The 22,359-nt window shown below is 38.3% G+C and overlaps 1 protein-coding gene and 1 long non-coding RNA gene across 6 annotated transcripts in view; one reads left to right on the top strand and one right to left on the bottom strand.

Annotated features, from left to right (window-relative positions):
• The window catches only part of LOC132394082 (uncharacterized), a 28,339-nt gene extending 14,485 nt beyond the window's left edge, over positions 1-13,854 (bottom strand). The window contains exons 1-4 of the long non-coding RNA XR_009512168.1: positions 12,034-13,854; positions 9,885-10,008; positions 9,142-9,302; positions 1,354-1,465 (exon numbers count right to left, since the gene is read on the bottom strand). This is a non-coding gene — a long non-coding RNA (uncharacterized LOC132394082). The remainder of the gene's footprint in view (positions 1-1,353; positions 1,466-9,141; positions 9,303-9,884; positions 10,009-12,033) is intronic.
• Positions 1-22,359, top strand: part of LOC132394079 (uncharacterized) — a 103,519-nt gene that overhangs the window by 17,454 nt on the left and 63,706 nt on the right. For all 5 annotated transcript variants that reach the window (XM_059969789.1, XM_059969786.1, XM_059969787.1 and 2 more), the window contains 5 exons: positions 1,289-1,371; positions 3,760-3,915; positions 6,094-6,146; positions 9,174-9,324; positions 15,452-15,621. In XM_059969789.1, the coding sequence (XP_059825772.1) occupies positions 1,289-1,371; positions 3,760-3,915; positions 6,094-6,146; positions 9,174-9,324; positions 15,452-15,621 (613 nt within the window). The remainder of the gene's footprint in view (positions 1-1,288; positions 1,372-3,759; positions 3,916-6,093; positions 6,147-9,173; positions 9,325-15,451; positions 15,622-22,359) is intronic.

Raw genomic sequence — 22,359 nt, 5'->3', positions numbered from 1 at the left:
ATTAATTTAAAATAGTTTTTTTCCTCTCTTGAAGAAAAATGGACTGATATTGAAATGATTTTTCATAGCTAAAACATTGTTGACTTCTGTTTATGAAAATACAGCAGTGAGTGAAAATAAAATTAAAAATAGCACATCTAAAATGCTCTCTAGGGTTAGCAATTCCATTACCATTAATTTTTAAAGAAAATTTTCTTGAATATGACATCATGCTTTAAATGTTTTGTATGCCATTTAATGACGGTGAGCAGTTTGCTCGCAATCTTATATTTCAGGAGTAAGAAGAGACACGAGATGCAGCGGTGCTGAAAAAATACTGCACAATTCGATATGAGTCACTAGAATCTGCTAGCAATGAGAGACTTACAATGGTTTCAAAACCTTTTATACATAAGTGGGAGATTTGAAATGCAATGGTTTCTAATTATTGCAGCTTGAAAAATATGAATAGACTGTGAGTCAGACCTGGAGTTATCACAAGGCACCTTTCACATTACTCATGGTGATAGCATACTTTGAGAGATAACACTGAAACAAAACAGGACCATATTATAAATTAGAAAGATTTGAGGGGGAAGTTTAATTCCAAGGCAGAAAGCCAGTGAATGTCAGAATTTATTGTTATGCAAGCGCCATTAGTATCCAGCTGGCTAGCTGCCTGCCACTGGGAGTCCACTAGCTTTATGCTGTGGTGTTTAGATGGCCTAGTACACTTAACGGGAGAATGAAATAAGATTCAGGAATTTTTTTGGTGGCCCTCTTCATGATTCTTGCACTCTTTATGATTCTTGTGGATTGTTGCTGGCACTGTCATGAATATGAACTTGGGGTCATAGACAGTAAATATTAAGAGGTAAAGTTATGTCCATGAATAAAAAAATAGGAGTTACAACAAAGTTATAGAGTTATGCAGTCACACAGCATTGGAACTAGTATGCACCTAATATCTACAACAGCCAGTGGGCACACATCCATATCAATCCCATCTTTTAGCACCTGGTCTTTAGTCTCTTTTGCCAAGGCAATTAAGTTTTCATCTGGACACTTATTAAATCTGTCAACTCTGAATTTTTGTTGAGATGCACATTCCCAGTCTCACCTCAGTAAAGAGCTTTGAAATCTTGTGTTTATGTAGCTTATTCTGAACTATAGAACAATTGATCTGCCAGTTTCTAAAACTGCAGGTATGCTGGAATTTTAGCCCAAAAGCAACGGTAGATCTTAAGAGAGCCCCAGTTACCTTGATGTAGGAATGTTTTCAATGATAACAATGTTTTGTGTTTCTTAGGTCAACAAATGTAAGTCACCCGCGATCGGCTGACTGTCCGAGAACAAAAGGAAAACCACTCTTACCTGATGATCGTTCAACCGGTATGATCTTATGTGACTGTGGGAAAATATCATCTCCAGTTGTTTTAATTCCTTATTTATTTCCAGAACTTCACTCGAGAGGCAGGCTTAGTTTCTGTAACAAGTAATTAGGGATCATTCCAAAAGTTCATTTATATTTTCTGCGGTTGCACCAAAAATATCTATTTTTGGCAGTGACTAACTACACCGGAGGGGAACTGAGCAATCAGCTGAGACGGAAAAGTCCGTAAAAATTAGTCTGTAAGATGAAGAAGAAGAAAATGAGTGGCTAGAAGAGATTCTACAGATGCTGGAAATTTTGAGCAACCCTCACATAATGCTGTAGGAACTCAGCAAGCCAGGTAACATCTGTGGGGGGAATAAACTGTCAACATCTCAGGCTAAAACTCTTTAAAGATCAAACATCAACTGTTAATTCTCTTCCATAGATGCTGCCTGACTTGCCGAGTTCCTCCCGTTAGTATGCAGCCATACTTTTTCTTGCCAAACCAATTAAACTTTCAGACTTGTAGGTTTCCTGACAGTTTCTTTGCTAGAAGGCACCAGCTGTCATTGAGTCCTACAGCTCAATTCAATCTCCCTTCTGCTCTCAGTCCATGAAGCACAACCTCGCCAGTGGGTAGAGCTCAGTCTGTAGGGCTTCCACACCACATTAATGTCCCTGCTTGCTTAGTTCAGGTGTTCATTGGTACAGGCAACTGAAGTACATCTCAGCTGCCCTGCTTCTGTTTATTGTCCAGGTATATGGCCCATGAAGTGTGCTGCTGTTACCAGTTTATGAACAAGTAATCCAAGTAACCAGCTGCCATAAAGTGAAGTTAATTGAAGGAATGCAATATTATGATTTTTTGTTTTCCACCGTAAAAATTTGTTTCACAGTTACAGAAATTAGTGGCAACCTCAAGGACAGAACATTTTAAAAACTTTTTGATGTTGTGAAGCCTACAGGTAAAGGAAGAAGTAGCATTATGTTCCTGTAGCTAATAATAACCACTGAAGATCTGAAGTGAATTCAGTATTGATAACTCTTCTGTTCACCTTCAATCAGCTTAAAAGTCCTAAGTTCCATACTAGTCTGATGAATAACTTGGATGCACCCGCCACAAGAGTAAGTTAGTAGTAAGGGAGCAGATGGGTTTGGTCTGGTGGGAGGTCCAGTATCACATTAGAAATGAGCAAAGAATTACAGGTGATGAACTATAATGCAATGATTGCAGATGATAATTCTGCAGAGAATTCCTGATTGATGAACTTTTCTCCTTTCCTTTGCCCTTTCACTGAGACTTCTTGATCTTTAAACTTCCTGTTCTCCATTTACATTTCAGTGGAAACAATATTTCACTATTTACCTGCAGTAAAGTTCCCAGAAATCATTCACCTCTTTGCTGGCTGCTTCCCTTTAGGCTCCACCCTTCATCAGCATGTTGCTGTTGTTCACAGAAATGCTGATCCCCACATTTTAATTTTGGAGGCACAGTACCATGCACTGTTCTGTTTGACTGGCAAAAATTTTGAGCAAAACCTTTTAAATGTAGTAATCAGAAATGATTTAGATGTCCTTGTACATGAATCACAACAACTTAGTGTGCAGGCAATTGGCAATAAAAGCTTACTAGCCTTTATTACTAGGGTTAGGTTTATAGATAGAATTCTACATATCTGTAGAACTGTGCACAATTTTGGTTACTGGATCTCAGGAAAGATGTACTTATTTGTAGGGGTTACAATGGTTTCAGAGATGAGACAATTGTTCTGTGAATTGAATAGAATGTTTATATGTTCTGGAATTTGGAAGAATAAAAGATTGAAATGTGATAGATTTTGGAGAGGCTCGGTGGATGTTGGAAGATTCCTTGCTTTAACTGGAGTATAGGGACAATGATGGAATAAAAACAGAAAACATTGGAAACACTCAGCAGGTTAGACAGCACCTAGAGAGAGATAAATAGTGTTTCACCAAGTCAATGGCCCTCTGAGTCCAGAAATGAAGTACATGAGCAGGTAAACATATCAAGGTAGCAGCTATAGATATGAAGTTATTTTTATCAGGAAGTATACAAGATGAATGGTAAGTAGAAACAGTATTTCTTTACAAAAAAAACTGCATGCAAAACAAAATGGTGATAATCTCCAAACTGTATCTTCATTTAAGAAGAAATTATTGAACCATTATTATGAATTCACATGTGATAATTACATTTATTCTAAGGATTTCGCTCATGGCAAAAGTTTTCAAATCATCAACTTCACTAAGTATTTACAGACCATTAATTCTATGTAAATACAAATAACAATGTTACATTGTAACTATCATTTGTTGATAGGTTTATTTCTTTGGAAACAAGTGGTTTTATTAAATGAAATCTAAATTACTTGTTTTCTTGTAAGTGCCTATGGCAATGAGCAAGGGGTCATTGAACCAGCCATTCAAAAGGCCTTTAAGTGCTAATATTCTGGATAATAAACGAGGACGACAAGAGAGACAAAGATCAAAAACATTGCTTCAAAATGCAGCAGTGACTTCAGGACCAACAATGAAACCAAGTAAGACAACAAAACTTCCATTTCAAATGCCTTTTTTGTGTCCAGAGTAAAATTTATGATAATACTGGTTAAAATCTTGTATCAGATTCATTTATTGGCTATGGCCTACGTGCAATGAAAAGCTATTTAAACATACCTTCCCAATTCTCCACATTATGTTATGTTTCTTTTTGAAACAATTTTACCTATTTGAATAAAGTACTCAAATCAGATGAAGTTATGTTGCACAATGTGAATAGAACACAACTTCTGTTGCTACTTAAACCCTGTCAGGGAACTGGTAATTATAATTATGGAGGAAGCATTGGGTTTTAGTGCTGTTGCTCTGTGAACTTCATGGCTACATTTGACATTGTATGTATACTCAACAGTTAAACTTGAAATTACAGAAGCTTTTGTCACTGATATTCTGCACCACCAACCAGATAGTTAGTGTATTTTTTTCTAAACAGAAAGAAATCCTGAATCATTAAATTGCAATGAACCTCAATTTGTATAATTAGTTCTTGTAAAAACTTCTGAAGATGTTAAGTTTTGTTGAATATTGTGTAACTTGTTTTTAATGATTTTTTTAAGCCATGATTAAACCTAAACAACTTCCCAGTCCTGAAATTCTAACTTTATATATCTGAACTCTAATATCAGCAAGATAATTATTCCAGAAGTCTATGAATTTTAAAACTATTTAATTTTTCCAGATTGTCTATATTTCAGTTTCTAACTGCACTGATAATTATGCCCAGTCTTTATTTCACTTTCTATAGTAAGCTTGAATAGCTAAAAATAGGGCATTTTACTCTGCTTTGTGTCAAAAGTCTTCAATGCGTCTATATCAGCTAACTTTCTGATATCACTTTTGCTGGATATCGTAGGTTACTGATGAATGCACTGGCAAAAGCTGATATTAGGAAAAAGAAAATTTACATTCTAATGTCTGCTGAAAATTTAAAAAGCTTTGGAGTTGTGCTGACTGGAATGTCTAGCTCCAGTATTTTAATAGCCAATGTACCATACTCACTTTGCATGTAAACCAGCTATTCAGGCTTTCCATTAATAGTCAGTGTTCTGATCTCAGAACACATGAATAAAGTTAAACAAAAAAAAAAGTATGGACTTACTGTATTTTTCCTATATGTTGCTATTGGCAGCTTGACTGAAGGGAGAGGAAGAAAGCCTTACTGATATTCTGTCCTAAGATATTCTCTGTCCAATGCTCTGAAAGTGGTGGTGTAAGAATCATGCTCTAATCCAATTTGATAACCAATCTCTTCATTGTGATCCTAAATTCAAACTTAATCTGTGTACTTAGTTTTAAAGTTTCAATGAGTAGTAAGTTTAAGGCTTGCAAAATAGGAGCAGATGTCTGCAGAAGACTAAATAATAACTGGTCCTATGCAAACCTTGACCTCACGTTGTCAGAGAGATTCCCTTCCTCCTACAGCAAACTTGAACCAGATTTTCCAAGTAATATACTGTATGTGGTCAGCCTTGATTTGGATACACAGGGGACGAGAAGATGGAACCACCTTTTCTACTGATGCAAAGTCAAATCAAGCTGTCATCACAATAGCAGCAATGAAAAATTGCCAATTACCTCATCTGATTTTTTTTTGGGATGTATGGCTTATATTCACAACCATACCAGGCATAATCTCTTGGTAATGAAACCTAGATAATATTACATAGGTTTATATTACCTCCATGTTATAAGAAGATCAAATCAAATCCTGAATACAATACTGTATCACCATATTTTTATGATATTGTGGTGAATTTCTGGTGTACTCCATTGATTTTATGTTTTAACCTATATTGTTCTACATAATGCTATAAAAGCTTGGCTAAGAAATTGTACAAAATAATCATTATAAAATGCTTCTTTATCCCCAAAAAACCATTTGCCATTTTTATAACATGCCTATTTATTTTATAACCTAAAATGACGTGTTTCTGAATTCATAACATTTATGTAGAATCTCATATTTAAGATGTGCTTTCATATTCTTGTTTACAAAGCATTCCCTATGAATTTTAATGTATGCAGTGCTAGCTTATCTGTATCTTCCTGCTGTTTCATAATCTTCACAATTTGATAATATTGTTGTCTATATTTATCTTCTTGCACTGTTGTATGTTATGTATTACAAAATGATGTGAAGTGTGCTATTTTGTTTTTAGGGGAATTAACTAAATATTTGAAGAGCGATGCTTCACATTCCTATGATAAACTGGCAAGTATTTTACTTTTTTATATTACACAAGAGACTTAGAAATGCATTGATGATAAACAAAATGATCTTAACCAAACAGATGAATATGGCCTTGGGTCTTTTCCCACGAGCTAGTTGATACCATCTGGGGTTGAATTCAGAGCTTCTTTGATGGGGGAGAATATAAAGCCTTTTCATCCAAAATTAAATTTATCCATAGTAAAAACTATAAACAAAAGGAGAACACAGTTCACTGGAAAACCCCTCACATTCTTAGTATTGACTATTCTATACATTGAATATTGCTGGTTCTATACATAGAGGTTCCATGTGTGCTTCAAGTTTCATTCCACAGATAAGAGCATAATGTTTACTGCAGTCCTTAGAGGTGTTGTCTTTCTGTACTGAGGAATTAAACTAGAAATCCATTTCCCCCCTCATGAGGAGGTAATAAATTTCACATTACCATTTTAAGAAGCTTGGGAGAGTTCCCATCATTGTGAGCATTATATATTTGCAGCCAACAGGGAAACAAACACTCCTTGTTACTTATCACAGTGTTGTCTTTGGAGCTTGCACTGTCCAAATTGATAAGAGAATGTCATAAAGCAAGCAAGCAGCCAAAGAGAACTATGTTGGATATGGTGGGATATAGTGGGCTGAGTTGTAGTGCCTGATTGTTATGTGACATGGAAGAGGGTGGGGTGTAAAGTGCTGATGTTCTATCACCTGCTTGGCTTACCACCTGCTCTCTGTAGCTCCCAAAACAGCCAATGTTCTGTTTCTCCTTCAAGAACAATTTGACAATGAAAAAAGTGAAAGATAAAAGCCCTGATATTTTATCAAATTTTCAAGTTGATCGTTCAGTCTTTTTTCCAGTCAATTTAGTTGGTAGAAGGCTCCAGTTATAGTGGGGAAATTATACATTTTTTCACAGTGATTAATTTCTAGATCCAGGTTTCTTGCTGTGGAGAGCATCAAGTATAAGACAGATAAATCACTGAAGGGAGGAGGAGTTAAACTCTGTTGGGCCCATCCACCACGTTTTTTAAAGGCTGCTTCCAGGCAAACATTAGTGAGAAAGTTTAACAGGTTTGCCTGCTTGTTATTCCATCCTTAAATGGTACATCACAAGGAGGGGGAAAAGGAGAGTATATTTAAAAGGAGATTTTATATTGCAAATGTTGCATATAACAGGCAGTCTAGAATTAGAACCAATGGTCTGCTATGGTAAATGATGCAAATGTAAAAATGGGTCAACCACAAAAAATATTAAAAGAGATCTTTCACTAGTAATATCACATGACATCCTCTCTTTACGTTCATGCATTCTTTGAGATTGGAACTCCTGTGTGACAATTTCACTTTGTTACAAAATTAGGTCAAGGTGTCCTAGTTTCATTTGGCCACACTTAAATATTGCTATCAGAGAAACCATCTGCATTGGTTGTCCACTAGATGGTACCATTAGCCAGAAATTTGTTGATGCTAGAGAAGCTTTATTAAAAAACTATTACCCAACAAGCTAATCACCCTTTTAGTTATGGGCCTGCCACAGTAACTTTAGTTATGTGTAGGTGCCAGCACTGTAGAATGGCCTTTCATGCTGCATTCCTTTGCGCAGCACATGAAGTATTAGGTAAGTCTGGAAACAGGGCTGAAGTTGGAGGTCATGAAGGCAAAAGGAACTATAATTATGGATTCAGTGGAGACCTTTGTGATAAGTTGTATCAGGCCTTGGCTGGCTTCAGTGTTCAAGTCTGGGGCAGTGTAGGGTCTTCATTAGTGAATCAGATCCAGACTCATGGGGACAAGGTTGGGTTTGGCCTGTGGAGTTGAGGGTTCATTGGTGAGACTGACTGTGGGGGAGCTGTGTTGCCTCATTTGTGGTGAGTACTAGGCACTCAAGCCACAGCAATGCGCTGGGTGCTGTTAGTAATGTGTTTTGCACCATGGCCCTGGAGGAACGCTGTTGTGTTTGGCTATGTCATATGTGGGTGAATGATAATTAAAGTTGAACTTGAATTGCGGAGAATGACTAAGCTATTGGAGAAGCCAGAGTTGGGATGTGATTGGGAAGTTGCTGAGGGGATGGGAAAGAGAGTTCAGTGTTGTGATTCAACGCTGTGGGTGGGTCAGTTAGTGAGTGAACAAACCTCTGTGGATCCCTTCTGCCACAGGTAACAGGAGCTTGTACATTCTTCCCATTACTGTATGGGTTTCCAGATTCCTCCCATGTACCAAATGTCTATGGTTAGGTTTAGTGAGTTATGGGCATGCTATGGTAGTGCTGGACACTTGTGGCTGCCCCAGTGCAATCCTTAAACTGTGTTGGTCATTGATGCAAAACAACACATTTTACTGTATGTTTCCATGTTTGCACTTTATAAGTATGACTGTTCTGAAGATATTTAACTAAACATATGACTCAGAAGTCAAATAGGGCATATAGAGCAACTGGTAGGGCACAAAGGAATGTCCATGAATAGAGAGACCTAGGTTCCCCGTTCACAGTTTCCTGAAAGTAGCAACACGAGTTAGTAGAGCAGTGAATGCATGTGCCATGTTTGCCTTTATAGGTCGATCCATTGAATAAAAGAGTTGTGATGTTATGTTGCAACTTTCCAGTGAACATGGTCAGGTTGCTCTTGGAGTATGCATCCCATTCTGGTCACTACACTGAAATGGGTATAAGGGTCAGCATGAATGTAGTGGGCTGAATGGCCCATTAGTGCGCTATATGACTATGAAATGACAGGTTTTCATAGACAATATTGTGAAGGAGTGTCGCATAGACATTTATGTCAATTGCTAGGGATCTGAGGTAGAAATCGTACCATCTGGCATACAAATATATGATATTTCAAAGTGGCACAATAGATGGAAATATTCACAATCATATTACACTCTATAACAACTTACTATATAAAAGGCTGAAAAAATAGAGCAAGTAAATTTCTAGATGGTGTACAGTACATATTTTCATTACATATGGGCAAAAGTAAAAAAAATTGACCTTATTCCTTCAATTCTGTTGTCTTGACCCAGATTTGTCCACGAGATGGTAACGCTTTACGATGGCTTTATCTGCCTGATGAAATCTGGATTAGAATTTTTACTCTGTTATCACACCAGGACCTCTTCCAGGTTGTCCAGGTCTGTTACCGCTTCTACCACCTGGCAAATGATGAAACCCTATGTAAGTTTTTATTTAATAAGAAGAGAAATTTAAAAGAAGAACATCAATATCATTAATTTTGTGTATTTTTGCTTATTATGCTATTACACCTCTGAAGGGCTTGTTGAGACAACTCCAGGAGTATGGTGTGCAATTTTGGTATTTAACATCAAAATGATTTACTAGTGCAGAGGGGATGCAGCAAAGATTCATCAGACTTTTCCTGAGATGAAAGGTCTGCTATCTGAAGAAAAATATGGAAGGCCTTAATAAAACATGAGAGATGATCTGATTGAAATGGAGAATAGTCTAAGATGGAGCTCGAGAGGATGGAGATGCTTTCCCTGGTGGAGGAGTCTTGAATTAAGCCACACAATGTCAAAATAAGGGGTTGGGTGTTTTGGACAAATAAAGAAAAAATCTTCACTCAAAGGATGGTGAATCTTTAGTATTCTCTTCTTTGAAGGACTTTTGAGACCTATTGATCTTATTCAACACTGAAAGCCATAGAATTTGGATGTGGGAAAAATCAAGGAATGTGGGGATAGAACAGGAAGCTAATGTTGAGGTAGAATGTCTACCATAATTTCCTTGAGTAGTGAAGCATGTCTCAGCTCCTATTTCATATGACGCACTTCATCCTCCTTCTAGAAATTCAAATCCGCTTGAGAAGTCAGGTGAGGGACCTTTCGAAATCAATGAATGCTGTAAATAACATAGTGTGTAATATCAGTTCAGTGAAAATCTGGAAATCAAATTACAACCCAAAATAATTCAAATTAAATTAATTTAAAATATGTTTCATCATAAATATATATGTATGCAATACTGTAATATATACAGTATATATGTAATAATAAAATATATGTTATATTGAAAAAGTTAATTTCTAGGCAAATACTAACATTAATCTGTGTCTAAGGTATTCCATGAGTCATGAGGTGTGCTGGACATCAGTACTGTCATTTCTACCAACTACGATTAGTATACATCTGTTCAAAACAAGCTGGAAACAAATGGCTTGTCCTCAAAATAGTTTTAGGTTTCCCATAGGAACTGCAATCAGCATGTCCTTGCACCATGCCAAGAATGTGCTGATTGCAATTTCCAAAGGGAACCTTAAAACCAATTGCACATTTACAATTTTATATGTTATTTTGGGTTCTTTTTCTGGAAACTAATCAATTAGGTTTCAAAAAATTGATTGCCCAGTGGCAGGAGACAGCATCAGTCGTCTCTTTCAGAGTGAGAATCTTTACGCAGCGCAGCAATACTGACAGAACTTTCATGTCTTCACACACTAAAGCAGGGTGATTTGCAGGCATAGGTTATTCCCGCAGTCTGGAGATCTTCACAAGAAAGTGAATGTTTTGTAAAGATCAGAGTTTATTTTTCTTCTTCAATCAAATGGAAAGATGTTTTACTGTGATCATAATGTATCTTGAACAGGAATTCATTCAGTCGTGTATAATAATCAGGGCAGGAGACTACCAAATAGGATGTGGAGCAATATATCATCAAGGCTCTCACCTCCTTGCTTGTGCACATGTTTATGAAGAGACTCATTTGTTTACGGGGGGGGGGGGGGATAATTTGACACACTTTCTGTGGAAACTCTAACACAGTGCATACTGTGTCTTTTATATCATGTGATATCCAAAATCAGTTTCTATGGGTGGAGAATACATTGACAGGCAGAATCAAGAAAGTAAAGAATAACTCCTGTCCTGCAGGAATTATCCCTTTGCGTTTGGATATATCTGCTATTGTGGTCTCCCCAAGAAGAAGTGAATCATGTGTGCTTCTAGGAAAAATGATATTTAGCATCAGGAATTTCTTCTCATGGTCCACAGGTTGGGTAGGTGGAAGAATTTCCTGTTAATGAACATCTCTGGCTTGCTACGTGGACCCTGAGAGCATACGTCAGTGGCTAAAATCAAAGCAGATGCATTAATTTCTCCACAAGTACCGTACATGTGATCCCTCTCCAATGCTAGAAGGAGTGGTAAATTGATAAACATGGCAGTTCTGAAAACTCTCCATCAGATATACAGCTGTCAGCAGTGTGTCCCTTTAAAGGCAGCAAACATCCACGAAGCAGACCTTGTAATGAATCTGTATGACAATTCATGATGCATGGAACTTTCAATTCCAATTTATGTTGGTATGGGTAGAAATGTACTCTATGTAAACATGATGTCAATTTCCTGATGTCAGGAAAATACCAAGTGTGTGAATTGGAATGGTATATAGAAGTGCCAGCCTAATTTCACGACTGAAGCAATTTCACCTCAGGATTATTGTTTGCAGCATCTATATTGATGAAGTTGATAGCACAGTGATTAAAAATAACAGGTTATTTAAAATAACACTTTCTTGTTTATAAGCCTTCTTGCCTTTTGGGTGAAAGTCTTCACTATCATGAAAGATTTGATCACTTTGCTTAGGTGTAAAACTTAGCAATTAATGTGAAAATTGAAAACATAATTGCTCTCACTTTCTGGCTTGGGGATATTCAAAAATGTATGTGAATGATGTCGACTGTGTGACTCAAGCATGAGGTTTGAACAGTCTATCCTTGTGCACCTATTTCTTTTTGATAATGAGGGTTCATAGTGAAACTCCGGAAAACACGTCCCATTTCTCACATCTTGTTGAAGGCATCTACCAATGATAAAATTCACTATTGCTTCAATGCGCCAGCACAGTCATTGGTAAAAGCTATCAGACCTGACATTGTCTACTGGATCTGTGATTCATATCCTCCTTTAATCTTCCAAGGCATAGATGACCTACAGCAGGTACCTTGAGACATTTGAAAAAGTTCTGCCAGTGCTTTCTCTGAAAAACATTCTAAAGACCATGTTATTTGCAAAAGTGCTCTCCAAACACTATTTCAAAAATAAATTACCAGACAGGCAAAGGTAAAGATTTATGGATGTGCTCAAAGGATATAACATCTCCACTGACTCCTGCAAATCTCTGGTCCATGGAGTAGGAACATTCAGGATGGTGTTGGGAGACTCAAAGCCAAGTATTGAGAGCTCAAAGAGGCCCCATGTAAGGAGTGGAAGGAGAAGACTACCTGGTAAACTGATCATGCCCAAGCTTCATTTGTGGAGGAGTCTGCACTTCCGACATTAGCTATCTCAGAATACACAAAACCTGAGTGGAAGCAAGTATTCCTGAACTTAGTGTAACAATATCCCACTTGAGGGATATCAGAACAGAAATACATCACAAAGGAAATGGAGAAATCTGTATTTAACAGTGGCAATGACAGGTAGGAGATACATCATGAAGTTTAAATGTTATGAGTGGACTCATGTATTTCCCATTATTACCTCTTCACTAATGGTTCCCAACATCAGTTTCTTATCAGCACTGGCAGCCTGTGTGTTCTTGCTCATCACCATTCCTGTTGTCTCCATCTTCACTTGTCCTCTCCCACCTGGCTCCATCTACCTTTTTCACATCTGACTCTACTTTCATCTACTTGGCTTGTATCCCAACACCATCTTCCCTATCTGCTGTTATCCTTCACCCCGTTCTCAGTCCACTCTGGAAGGGATTTTGCAGATACCCAAGGAAATGTTGTGTGAAATGCACAAGGAATGAAAAGGACATGATAGTGGGATGGTATCCAGAACAGCCAGTGCTGGTAAAGAACAATTTGCTTTAGGAACTGCTGTTCAACTGGTCAGTGATTTACAGTGTTGGTATAGTACCAGTGGACTGGTAGCTTGAGGATTTCTTCTGAACAATTGGTGAAGGAAACCATGAGATTACTGTTGCTGGACAAGAGATCCAAGTAGTTCGTGAATCCTCAAGTTCATTTATATATTACTTATGAAGCTGGATTTTACTTTATGTTTGAGTAGGATTTTTATTAGTGTAATGAGCTGAGAGAGAATCTAAGATGTGTTGTTAGAAGGGAATGTTGTCTCCAACCCCTGCAAATTAGCTGCCCGATTAGGGAAAATGTCCTATGAGGAAAAGTTCGATTGAACTTGGAGCAGGTTAAAGGTCAGTGCAGCATTTCAAAATAAAAAGCTCTTAAAACAAACCAGGAAAATTATAGGCTGGTACATCTGAAATTAATAGTGGGAAAGGTTTTGGAAGGTATTCAAAGGGACCGAATATATGAGTATTTGGATAGGCCTTGACTGATTAGGGATAGTCAGCATGGCTTTGTTCAGGGTAGGTCGTGTCCAACCAATCTTATAGAGTTTTTCAAGGAAGTTATCAGGAAAGTTGATGAAAGTAAGGATGTTGCCTACATGGACTTCAGCAAGGCATTTGACAAGGTACCACATGAGAGGTTGTTCAAGAAGGTTCCATCGCTTGGCATTCAAGATGAGGTTGTAAATGGAATTAGACATTGGTTTTGGGGGAGAAGCCAATTAGTAATAGTAGATATTTGCCTGACTGGAGGCCTTTGATAGTAGAGTGCCACAGGGATAGGTGCTAGGCTTATTGTTGCTTGCCATCTATACTGATGATCTGGATGATAATCTAGTCAACTGGATCAGCAAATTTGCAGATGGCACCAAGATTGGGGGTAGTTGACAGCAAAGCAAACTATCAGTGCTTGAAACAGGATCTCAACCAGCTGGAAAAATGGGTGAAAAAGTAGGCTGAAGAATGGCAGATGGAATTTAATGCAGACAATTGTGAGGTGTTGCACTTCTGTAGGACTAACCAGGATAGGTTTTACACAGTGAACAATAGGGCACTGAAGAGTGTGATTGAACACAGCAATTTGGGAATACAGGTCCACAATTCATTGAAAATAGTGGCACAGGTAGATAGGGTCATAAAGAAAACTTTTGCCTTTTTGGCCTTCATAGATCAAAGTACTGAGTCCTGGAGATGCAATGTTATGTTTAAGTTGTGTAAGATATTGGTGAGGCCTAATTTGGAGTATCGTGTACAGGAAGGATGTAAATAAGTTTGTACAGAGAAAATTTACAGGGATCTTGCTGGGACTGGAGTGCTTGAGACATAAGGAAAGATTAAATAGGTTAGTACCTTATTCCTTGGAGCATAGAAGACTGAGTGGAGATTTGGTAGAGGTATACAAAATTATGAGGGGTAATAGGGTAAGCAGACTTTTTCCACTGAGGTTGGTGGGACTACATCTAGAGGTCATGGGTTAAGGGTGAACAGTGGAATGTTTAAGGGGAACATGAAGTGGAACTTTTTCACTCAGAGGATGGTGAGGGGGTGTAATGAGCTGCCAGCACAAGTGCTGGATATGAGATCGATTTCAACATTTGAGAAATTTGGATAGATACATGGATGGGATGGGGATGGAGGGCAAGTCAATGGTCTAGGCGGATTAGTGTCCAGCACCAACTAGATAGGCTGAAGGGCCTGTTTCAGCACTATAGTGTTCAATGACTCTATGCTGCATGACTGAGTTCCTCCAGCACATTGCTGCTCTTAACCTTTTACTCTCTTCCACCTCCTCCTCTCCCCAGTGTTGCCGCTGATAACTCCTTCATTCTGATCATAACTCCGCTGCTGAAGGTATTGAACAGTTTGTGCGTTATGCTGCCATTAGGTTTTCAAAAATTCTTTTTCAGTATCTGGGCATTACTGGCATGACCAGTGTCATTTCTAAGTGACCAGCTCATTTCTAACTGATCTTTAGAAAGTAGTGGCCAACCACTTCTTTTGAAGTAAGGTCAAATGTCAAGGGAAGGTGGTTACACTCTTTTTGGAAACAAATTGCTAGATGTTGGTGAGTCAAATACCTTCTGTGGAAGCAAAGAGATAGTTGATGTGTCAGGCCATGACCTTGCATCAAGATTGCAGCATCTATGATCCCTCGTGTCTCTCTTGTTGTGAATGGTCATTGCCTGGCATTTTAAGTTTTATTTGTTACATATCAGCTCCTAGGTGAAAGTCTTGAGACATGGGCTGTTTCATTTGCTGAGGCGTTGTGAACGAAATCTTATCTATTTATTCAGAGTTACAGCACAGTAACAGGCACTTCTGGCTCAAGGAACCCATGCTGCCCAATAACACATATGTGACCAATCAACACAAAACTTTAGAAGAGAACTTACCATTAATAAGGAAAATGTGGCTTGTTTTTTTTATTGATATTTGAGAACAACTTTTGACTCTACTTTTCCTTCAGGGAAGAATATTAAAGTTGAAAATTGTAATTGTTTGAATGATGAATGCTTTAAGAACATTGGACACCATAAGCCACAAAGCCTCAGCCTTCTTCGATGTGATGATCGGACAGGATCCATAACTGACTCCGGATTAAGACTACTATTCAAATATTCCAAGGATTCACTTAAGGTACAAATGTATTTTCTGGTTAGTTAAGTAAATCACTTTTCTTTAAGAATATGCTGATCCATTAGGTACATAAATAGAACATATAGCCCATCATATCTGTGCTATTGGTTTGAAAGATCTATCCAGTACTATCTGACCCTTTTCCAACATTGTTGCCGTTATTTCAAGAATACATCTAATTGTTTATGAATGTTGTTGTTGAATCTGCTTCCATTTCCCTTTCAAGCAATGCATTCCAGTTATATGGCAAATAAAAAGGTAATTTTCATTTCCTTTTGGTTCTTTTATCAATTAACCAAAATCTCTCCTGCATCTCCACATCAGTGGAAAGCTTTTCCTGTCTTACTATGTCCAAATGTTTCAAACATTTGATGTTTAGCTTCTGTTCTAGGCAAAACAAAATCAGTTTCCCTGTGCATCCCACAGAAGTAGGGGCAACATAAGAGCTCAGGAGATGATGTTGCTGCCTCACAAATCCATTGCATTGAATTTGATTCTGACTTTCAGTCAGCATGTTCTCCCTGTGACTCCTTGGTTTTCCCCAAGCGATTGGTTTTCCTTCCAAATCCCAAAAGTGTGCTGGTAGGTTGAATGACTACTGTAAAGTACTTGCAGTGCAGGTCAGTGATAGGAAAATTGGAGGAAATAGAATGGGTGTGGGAGGGAGAATAGGTTATTGGGAAGTGGGGAACAAGGCTGATGGGAATGCTTACAGAGCCTGTGTAAATTTAATGGGCTCTATGCCATAAGAGGATATAGAATATATAAAATAAAGATAGGAAAACCAAAGTCCTTCATTCTGGGTACCATCATGATAAACCTCTGCTGAACTCTTTCCAAAGCCTAGACTCCTTCTTAAAGTGTGATGCCAGAAATGGACACAGTAACTATTTGTAAAGCATAAAGGCATAGAAACTTGATTACATAACACCTTTCTTTTCTATGCTAGATTTCAACTAGAAGTAAAAGATTATGAAAAATTGTGAGCTTATTTCTATGTTACCAGTGTGCCTGACTTGTCAATGTTAGGAGTAGCCCAGTCTGAGAGTTACTCATAGAATTTTCTTCACAGAGCTAATAAGAGGTTTTTTAATGTCATCTAAGTTGTACTCTCTCTTCTGATCCTTGAAAAACATCTCAGTTAGTTGCAACTTAAATAATTACTTATCACTTCTCTCTCACTGAATATCCCACTCTATCTGACAACCCTTTTACCCACCACCTGAAATCCCCTTTTCTCAATGAATTCCTTAGCCAGTTCCAAAGTTACTGATTCACTAAAACAGTTTTTAATGTTCTACAGCAAAAGCACCTCACCGCAAACTCCCCCCACCCCAGCTGAATCAGAAGGATCAACTGGTATCAATCCTCACCCACAGGCACTATAGTTTTCTCGTGGAGCTGCTCCCTCCCAGTTGTCAGGACTCAGATTCAGTCCTAATCTCCAGTACAGGTGGTATGGATATCATGTGTTCTCTCTGTGGATGCATGGGTTTCCTTCAGGGGCTTCCACATCCCAAAAATATATGGATAAGAAGGTTAATTGCAAAGTGTTGGAGGGGAATGTGGATCAAGTAAAGCAGGATTAGTTAAAAGGATGCTTGGTGATCAGTGCAGACTAGGTGGGCCAAAGGGAGTGGTTCCATGCTATATGGCTCTAACAATATCATGACCCTACCAGTTAGCACTGATTCTTCAGTCCACCTTCTCTGCATCATTCTGACCTACCCTGGTTATAGCACCAAACAATACTTTAGTTGTTCCATGATGATATAGTACATGACAGAAAGGCTTTTGCTGTTACAAAATACAGTCAGTATACCCCACACCTTGAGGTAAAAGAAAACTTCTGGAGGAACATGGTGGGTCAGGCAACATCTGTGGACTCATTCCGATGCAGGTTCTTGACCCAAAACATTGACCACCCCTCTGTCTCCAGAAATGATGTCTGACCAACTGAGTTCCAACAGCAGTTTGTAGTTTGCTTCACAATTATAGCATTTGAAGCCTCTTATGTGTCCACACAACTCCTTGTATTTTATATGCGATCAAAATGATGCTTGAAACAGTTTATTCTTTGGGCTGTCACAAATTGTAGCTAAACGTGAATCATTCATTTTCCAGTTGAAAGAATTATATACAAAAGTTTAGGAAAGTTTGCTTAAGTTATTAACTTGAAGCCTCTATTTGAAGTACCTTTTTTATAAACATAATGTCTTGCTAACTCAAAAGGTTTGTGATTGTGTAACTCTGGGTCTCTCTATCTTATTCTTTTACATTCATATTTATAGAGCTAACTGAGGGATAAGAAGAGAAAAATAAACAATACGAGTAAATCCAATGCATTATTATAAGACCATAAAACTGTAAGATCTAAGAGCAGAATTAGGTCATTTGGCCGATCGAGTCCGCTCCGTCATTTCATTATGGCTGATCCAATTTCCACCTCAGCCCAATCTCCTGCCTTCTCTTCATATCCCTTCATACCGTGACCAATCAAGAATCTATCGACCTTTGCCTTAAATATACATAAGACCTGGCCTCCACAGTTGCCTGTGGCAAAGAATTCCACAGATTCACCATTCTGTGGCTGAAGAAATTCCTCCTCATCTCCATTCTAAAAGATGTCTCTTTATTCTGAGGCTGTGTCCCCTGGTCTTAGTATCTCCCACCATAGGAAACATCCTCTCCACATCCACTCTGTCAAGGCCTTTCACCATTCAATGAGGTCACACCTTATTCTTCTGAATTCTAGTAAATTCAAGTCCAGAGCCATCAAATGCTCTTCATATGACAAACCATTCAATCCCAGAATTACTTTTGTAAACCTCCTTTAAAGTCTCTCTAGTTTCAGCACATCATTTTTAAGGTAAGGGGCATAAAACTGTTCATAATACTCTACGTGAGGCCTCACCAGTGCTTTATAAAGTCTCAACATTTCATTACATTCTTGTTTTTATGTTTCAGTCTTCTTGAAATGAACGCTAACATCACATTTGCCTTCTTCTCCTCAGACTCAACCTACAAATTAACCTTTAGGGAATCCTGCACAAGGACTCCCAAGATCCCCAAGTCACTTTGCACCTGTTTTTTTTTGTATTTTGTCTCCATTCAGAAAATAGTCAAACCTTTTACTTCTTCTACCAAAATGCATCACTATACACTGTTACGAACCCCGTAACTGGGTGTCTTACCAGCAAAGATAGAAGAGTCCATTGGAGTCTGGTGATACTATTTTCAACAGTATTTATTGGTAAAAATACACAAAAATAATATCAATGCAAATATACAGATAATATACATTATCAATACTAAACCTAAAAGTGTGGGTATAATAATAATAAGAAATAAGCTCTATCGTTGTCTAGGGGATAATGAATTGTCAGATGGAAATATAAAGTTCAGTTCAGTTCATGCAGGCTGCGGTAGTTGTTGGTCGCTGTGTTGCAATTGTTGGGGGGAGAGAGAGAGAGAAAACAGTAACAGCTATTGATTTGCTGACTATCCTTTACGATCTTGATCCATCGATGCATTGTTGTTGTGGCCATTCATGTATGACCTCTCCGTCCTTTAGCTAGACCATTCTTCCATGGTGGACTCATCACCCAGGCAAGGGTGGACACACACACAAGCCCCCACCGGTCTCATAGTGTCTCTCCTGGTGCGTCTGAGGGGTGTTCCCCAGACCTTACTTTTATCCCCACTCACGGGGTCTCAGGTGTCAATCAGGTTGAGATGATGTAGCCCATCAAACCAGCTCACTCTGGTTGCCCCTTAGAACAGTACCAGGTATACAATCCTTCTCCAAAAGACAATAGCCGTAATCAATGGTTCCGTTCCGCTTTTGTTAGTAGGAGACATTCCACTTTGTGTATCTCTGAGCTGTCTCTCTCTCATTAATTTTCATGAGCTGTTATCAATGACAACTGCCCTGGCAGAGTCCTGTGTCCCTCTTCCTTCCTTGATAACAACATCGGAATAGTAGCGATTTGCGATTCCCTAAAGGGGGGGGGGGCATTGGTGATTCTGTACCTTTCTGCCCATCAGAGTTGTTCATCATTCGTAACAACACTTCCCGACACTATATTCCATCTGCCACATTTTTACCCAGTCTCCTAATCTAAGTCCTTTGTTAGCCTCTCTACGTTCTTAAAACTAACTGCCCCTTCACCTATCTTCATATCATCTGCAAACTTTGCAACAAAGCCATCAATGCCATCATATAATCATTGATATATAACATTAAAAAAATTGGTCCAGGTACCACTACTCACTGGCAGCCAATCAGAAAAGGCTCACTTTATTCCCACTTTTTTCTTCCTGCCAATCTGCCATTGCTTTATCCATGCTAGAATTCTCCCTGTAATACCATGGGCTTGTTGCTGTTAAGCAACCTCATGTGTGACACTTTGTCAAATGCTTTCTGAAAATCCAAGTACACAATGTTAACAGATTGTCCTTTGTCTATACTGCTTGCTATTTTTTCAAAGAATCCCAACAGATTTGTCAGACAAGATTTTCTCTCAAGGAAACCAATATTTGCACACTTCATGGCCCTTGACACCTGAAACTTCAACCATACTGCTAGTGTCTTCCACAGTGAAGACTGATGCAGAATACTTATTCAGTTTGTCGTGCATTTTGCTGACCCCATTTCTATCTCTCCAATATCATTTTCTGGTGGTCCAATATCCACTCTCTCCTCTCTTTTACACTTTATGTATCTGAAGAAACCTTTGGTATCATCTTTAATATTATTGGCTTGCTCACTTTCATATTCCTTCTTTACCTTCTTAATGACTTCTTTAGTTGTCTTCTGTTGGTTTTTAAAAGCTTCCCAATGCTCTAACTTCCTGCTAAGTTTTGTTCTATTATATGGCCTCTCTTTGGCTTTTATGTTGATTTTGACTCCTCTTGTTAGCCATGGTTGTGTCAACTTTCCTGCAGAATATTTCTTCCTCTTTGGGCTGTATATATCTTGTGCCTTCCAAATTACTTCCAGAAATTCCAGCCATTGCTGCTCTGCTGTAATCCTTGCCAGTGTTCTTTTCCAATCAATTCTGGCCACCTCCTTTTGCATGCCTCTGTAATTCCCTATACTCCACTGTAATACTGATACATCTGACTTTACCTTCTCCTTCACAAATTTCAGGGTGAATTCAATCATGTTATGATCACTTGCCCATAAGGGTTCTTTTACCTTAAGCTCCCTCATCAATTCTGGTTCATGGCACAACACCCAATCCAGAACAGCTGATCCCATAGTGGGCTCAACCACGAGCTGCTCTAAAAAACCACCTCGTAGTTACTCTAGAAATTGCCCCTCCTGGAATCCAACACCAACCTGATTTTCTAGAAATCCCCCATGACTATTGTAATATTTCCCTTGAGGTATACATTTTCTATCTCCCATTATAGTATGTAGGCCGCATACTTCCTACTATTTGTGGGTCTGTATACAACTCCCGTAAGGGTCTTTTTACCCTTGCAGTTCCTTAGCTCTATCCACAATGATTCAACACCTTCTGACCATAATTCACCTCTTTTTAATGATTCGATTTCATTTTTTACCAACAGAGTAGCCCCCTCTGTCTTCACACCTGTCCTTTTGATACAATGTATATCCTTGGACATTAAGTTCCCATCTATAATCTTCTTTCAGCTATGATTCAGTGATGCCTACAACATCATAATTGCCATCATGAACTTGCAGCTGTGCTGCAAGTTCACCTACCTTATTCCATGTACTGTGTGCAATCGAATCAATACCTTTTGTCCTTTATTCACCCTTTTTGATTTTGTCCACCTTTTATGTTGAAAATCATCCCGTTGACTGCAATTTTGCCTTATCAACAGCCTCTCCTTGTTGCACGTTGCCTCTATTAATTATCTGTTAATTTCCTCAGTGGGTAATTGAAAAGCTGTCATAATTATAGTGGAATCTTGCCTGAAGGCTTATTTATACTTCAGAATCAGGTTTAACATCATTGTAAAATTTGTTGTTTTTTGGCAGCAGTACAATGCAGTACATAATAATAAAAACTATAAATTACAGTAAGTATATATAAGAAAATAAAATTAAATATGCAGTGGAAAAAGAGAGGGGAAAATAGTGAAGTTGGTTCATGTTCATTCAGAAATCTGACAACAGACGTGAAGAAGCTGTTTGTGAAATGTTGAGTGTATGCCTTCAGGCTCCTGTACCTCCTCCCTGATGATAGCAATGAGAGGCTATGTCCTGGGGATAGGAGTCTTTAATGCTGATGCCACCTTTTTGTGGCATCACCTTTTGAAGGTGTCCTGGAAGCTGGGAAGCTAGTGTCCATGATGGAGCTAACTGAGTTTACAACTCTCTACAGCCTTTTCTAATTCTGACCCTCCGTACCAGACAGTGATGCAGCCAGTGAGAATCAAAGTTCAAAGTAAATTTTATAATCAGAGTACATGTATATCACCACATACAACCTTGAGATTCTTTTTCCTGCGGGCATATTCAGCAAATTTCTAGAATAGTAGCAATGACAGGATCAATGAAAGATCAAGTAGAGCATAGAAGACATCAACTATGCAAAAGCAAATATAAATAAACAGTAATAAATAACGAAAGCATGAAATAACAAGATAAAACATCCTTTAAGTGAGATAATTGATTGTGGGAACTATAAGACTATAAGATATAGGAGCAGAAGTAGGTCATTTGGCCCATCGAGTCTACTCTGCCATTCAGTCATGGGCTGA

This window comes from Hypanus sabinus, chromosome 5 (genome assembly GCF_030144855.1).
Source record: "Hypanus sabinus isolate sHypSab1 chromosome 5, sHypSab1.hap1, whole genome shotgun sequence".
Lineage (NCBI taxonomy): Eukaryota > Metazoa > Chordata > Chondrichthyes > Myliobatiformes > Dasyatidae > Hypanus > Hypanus sabinus.
Note: the sequence above shows the minus strand (reverse complement) of the source record. Positions and strands in the feature narration are given on the sequence as shown.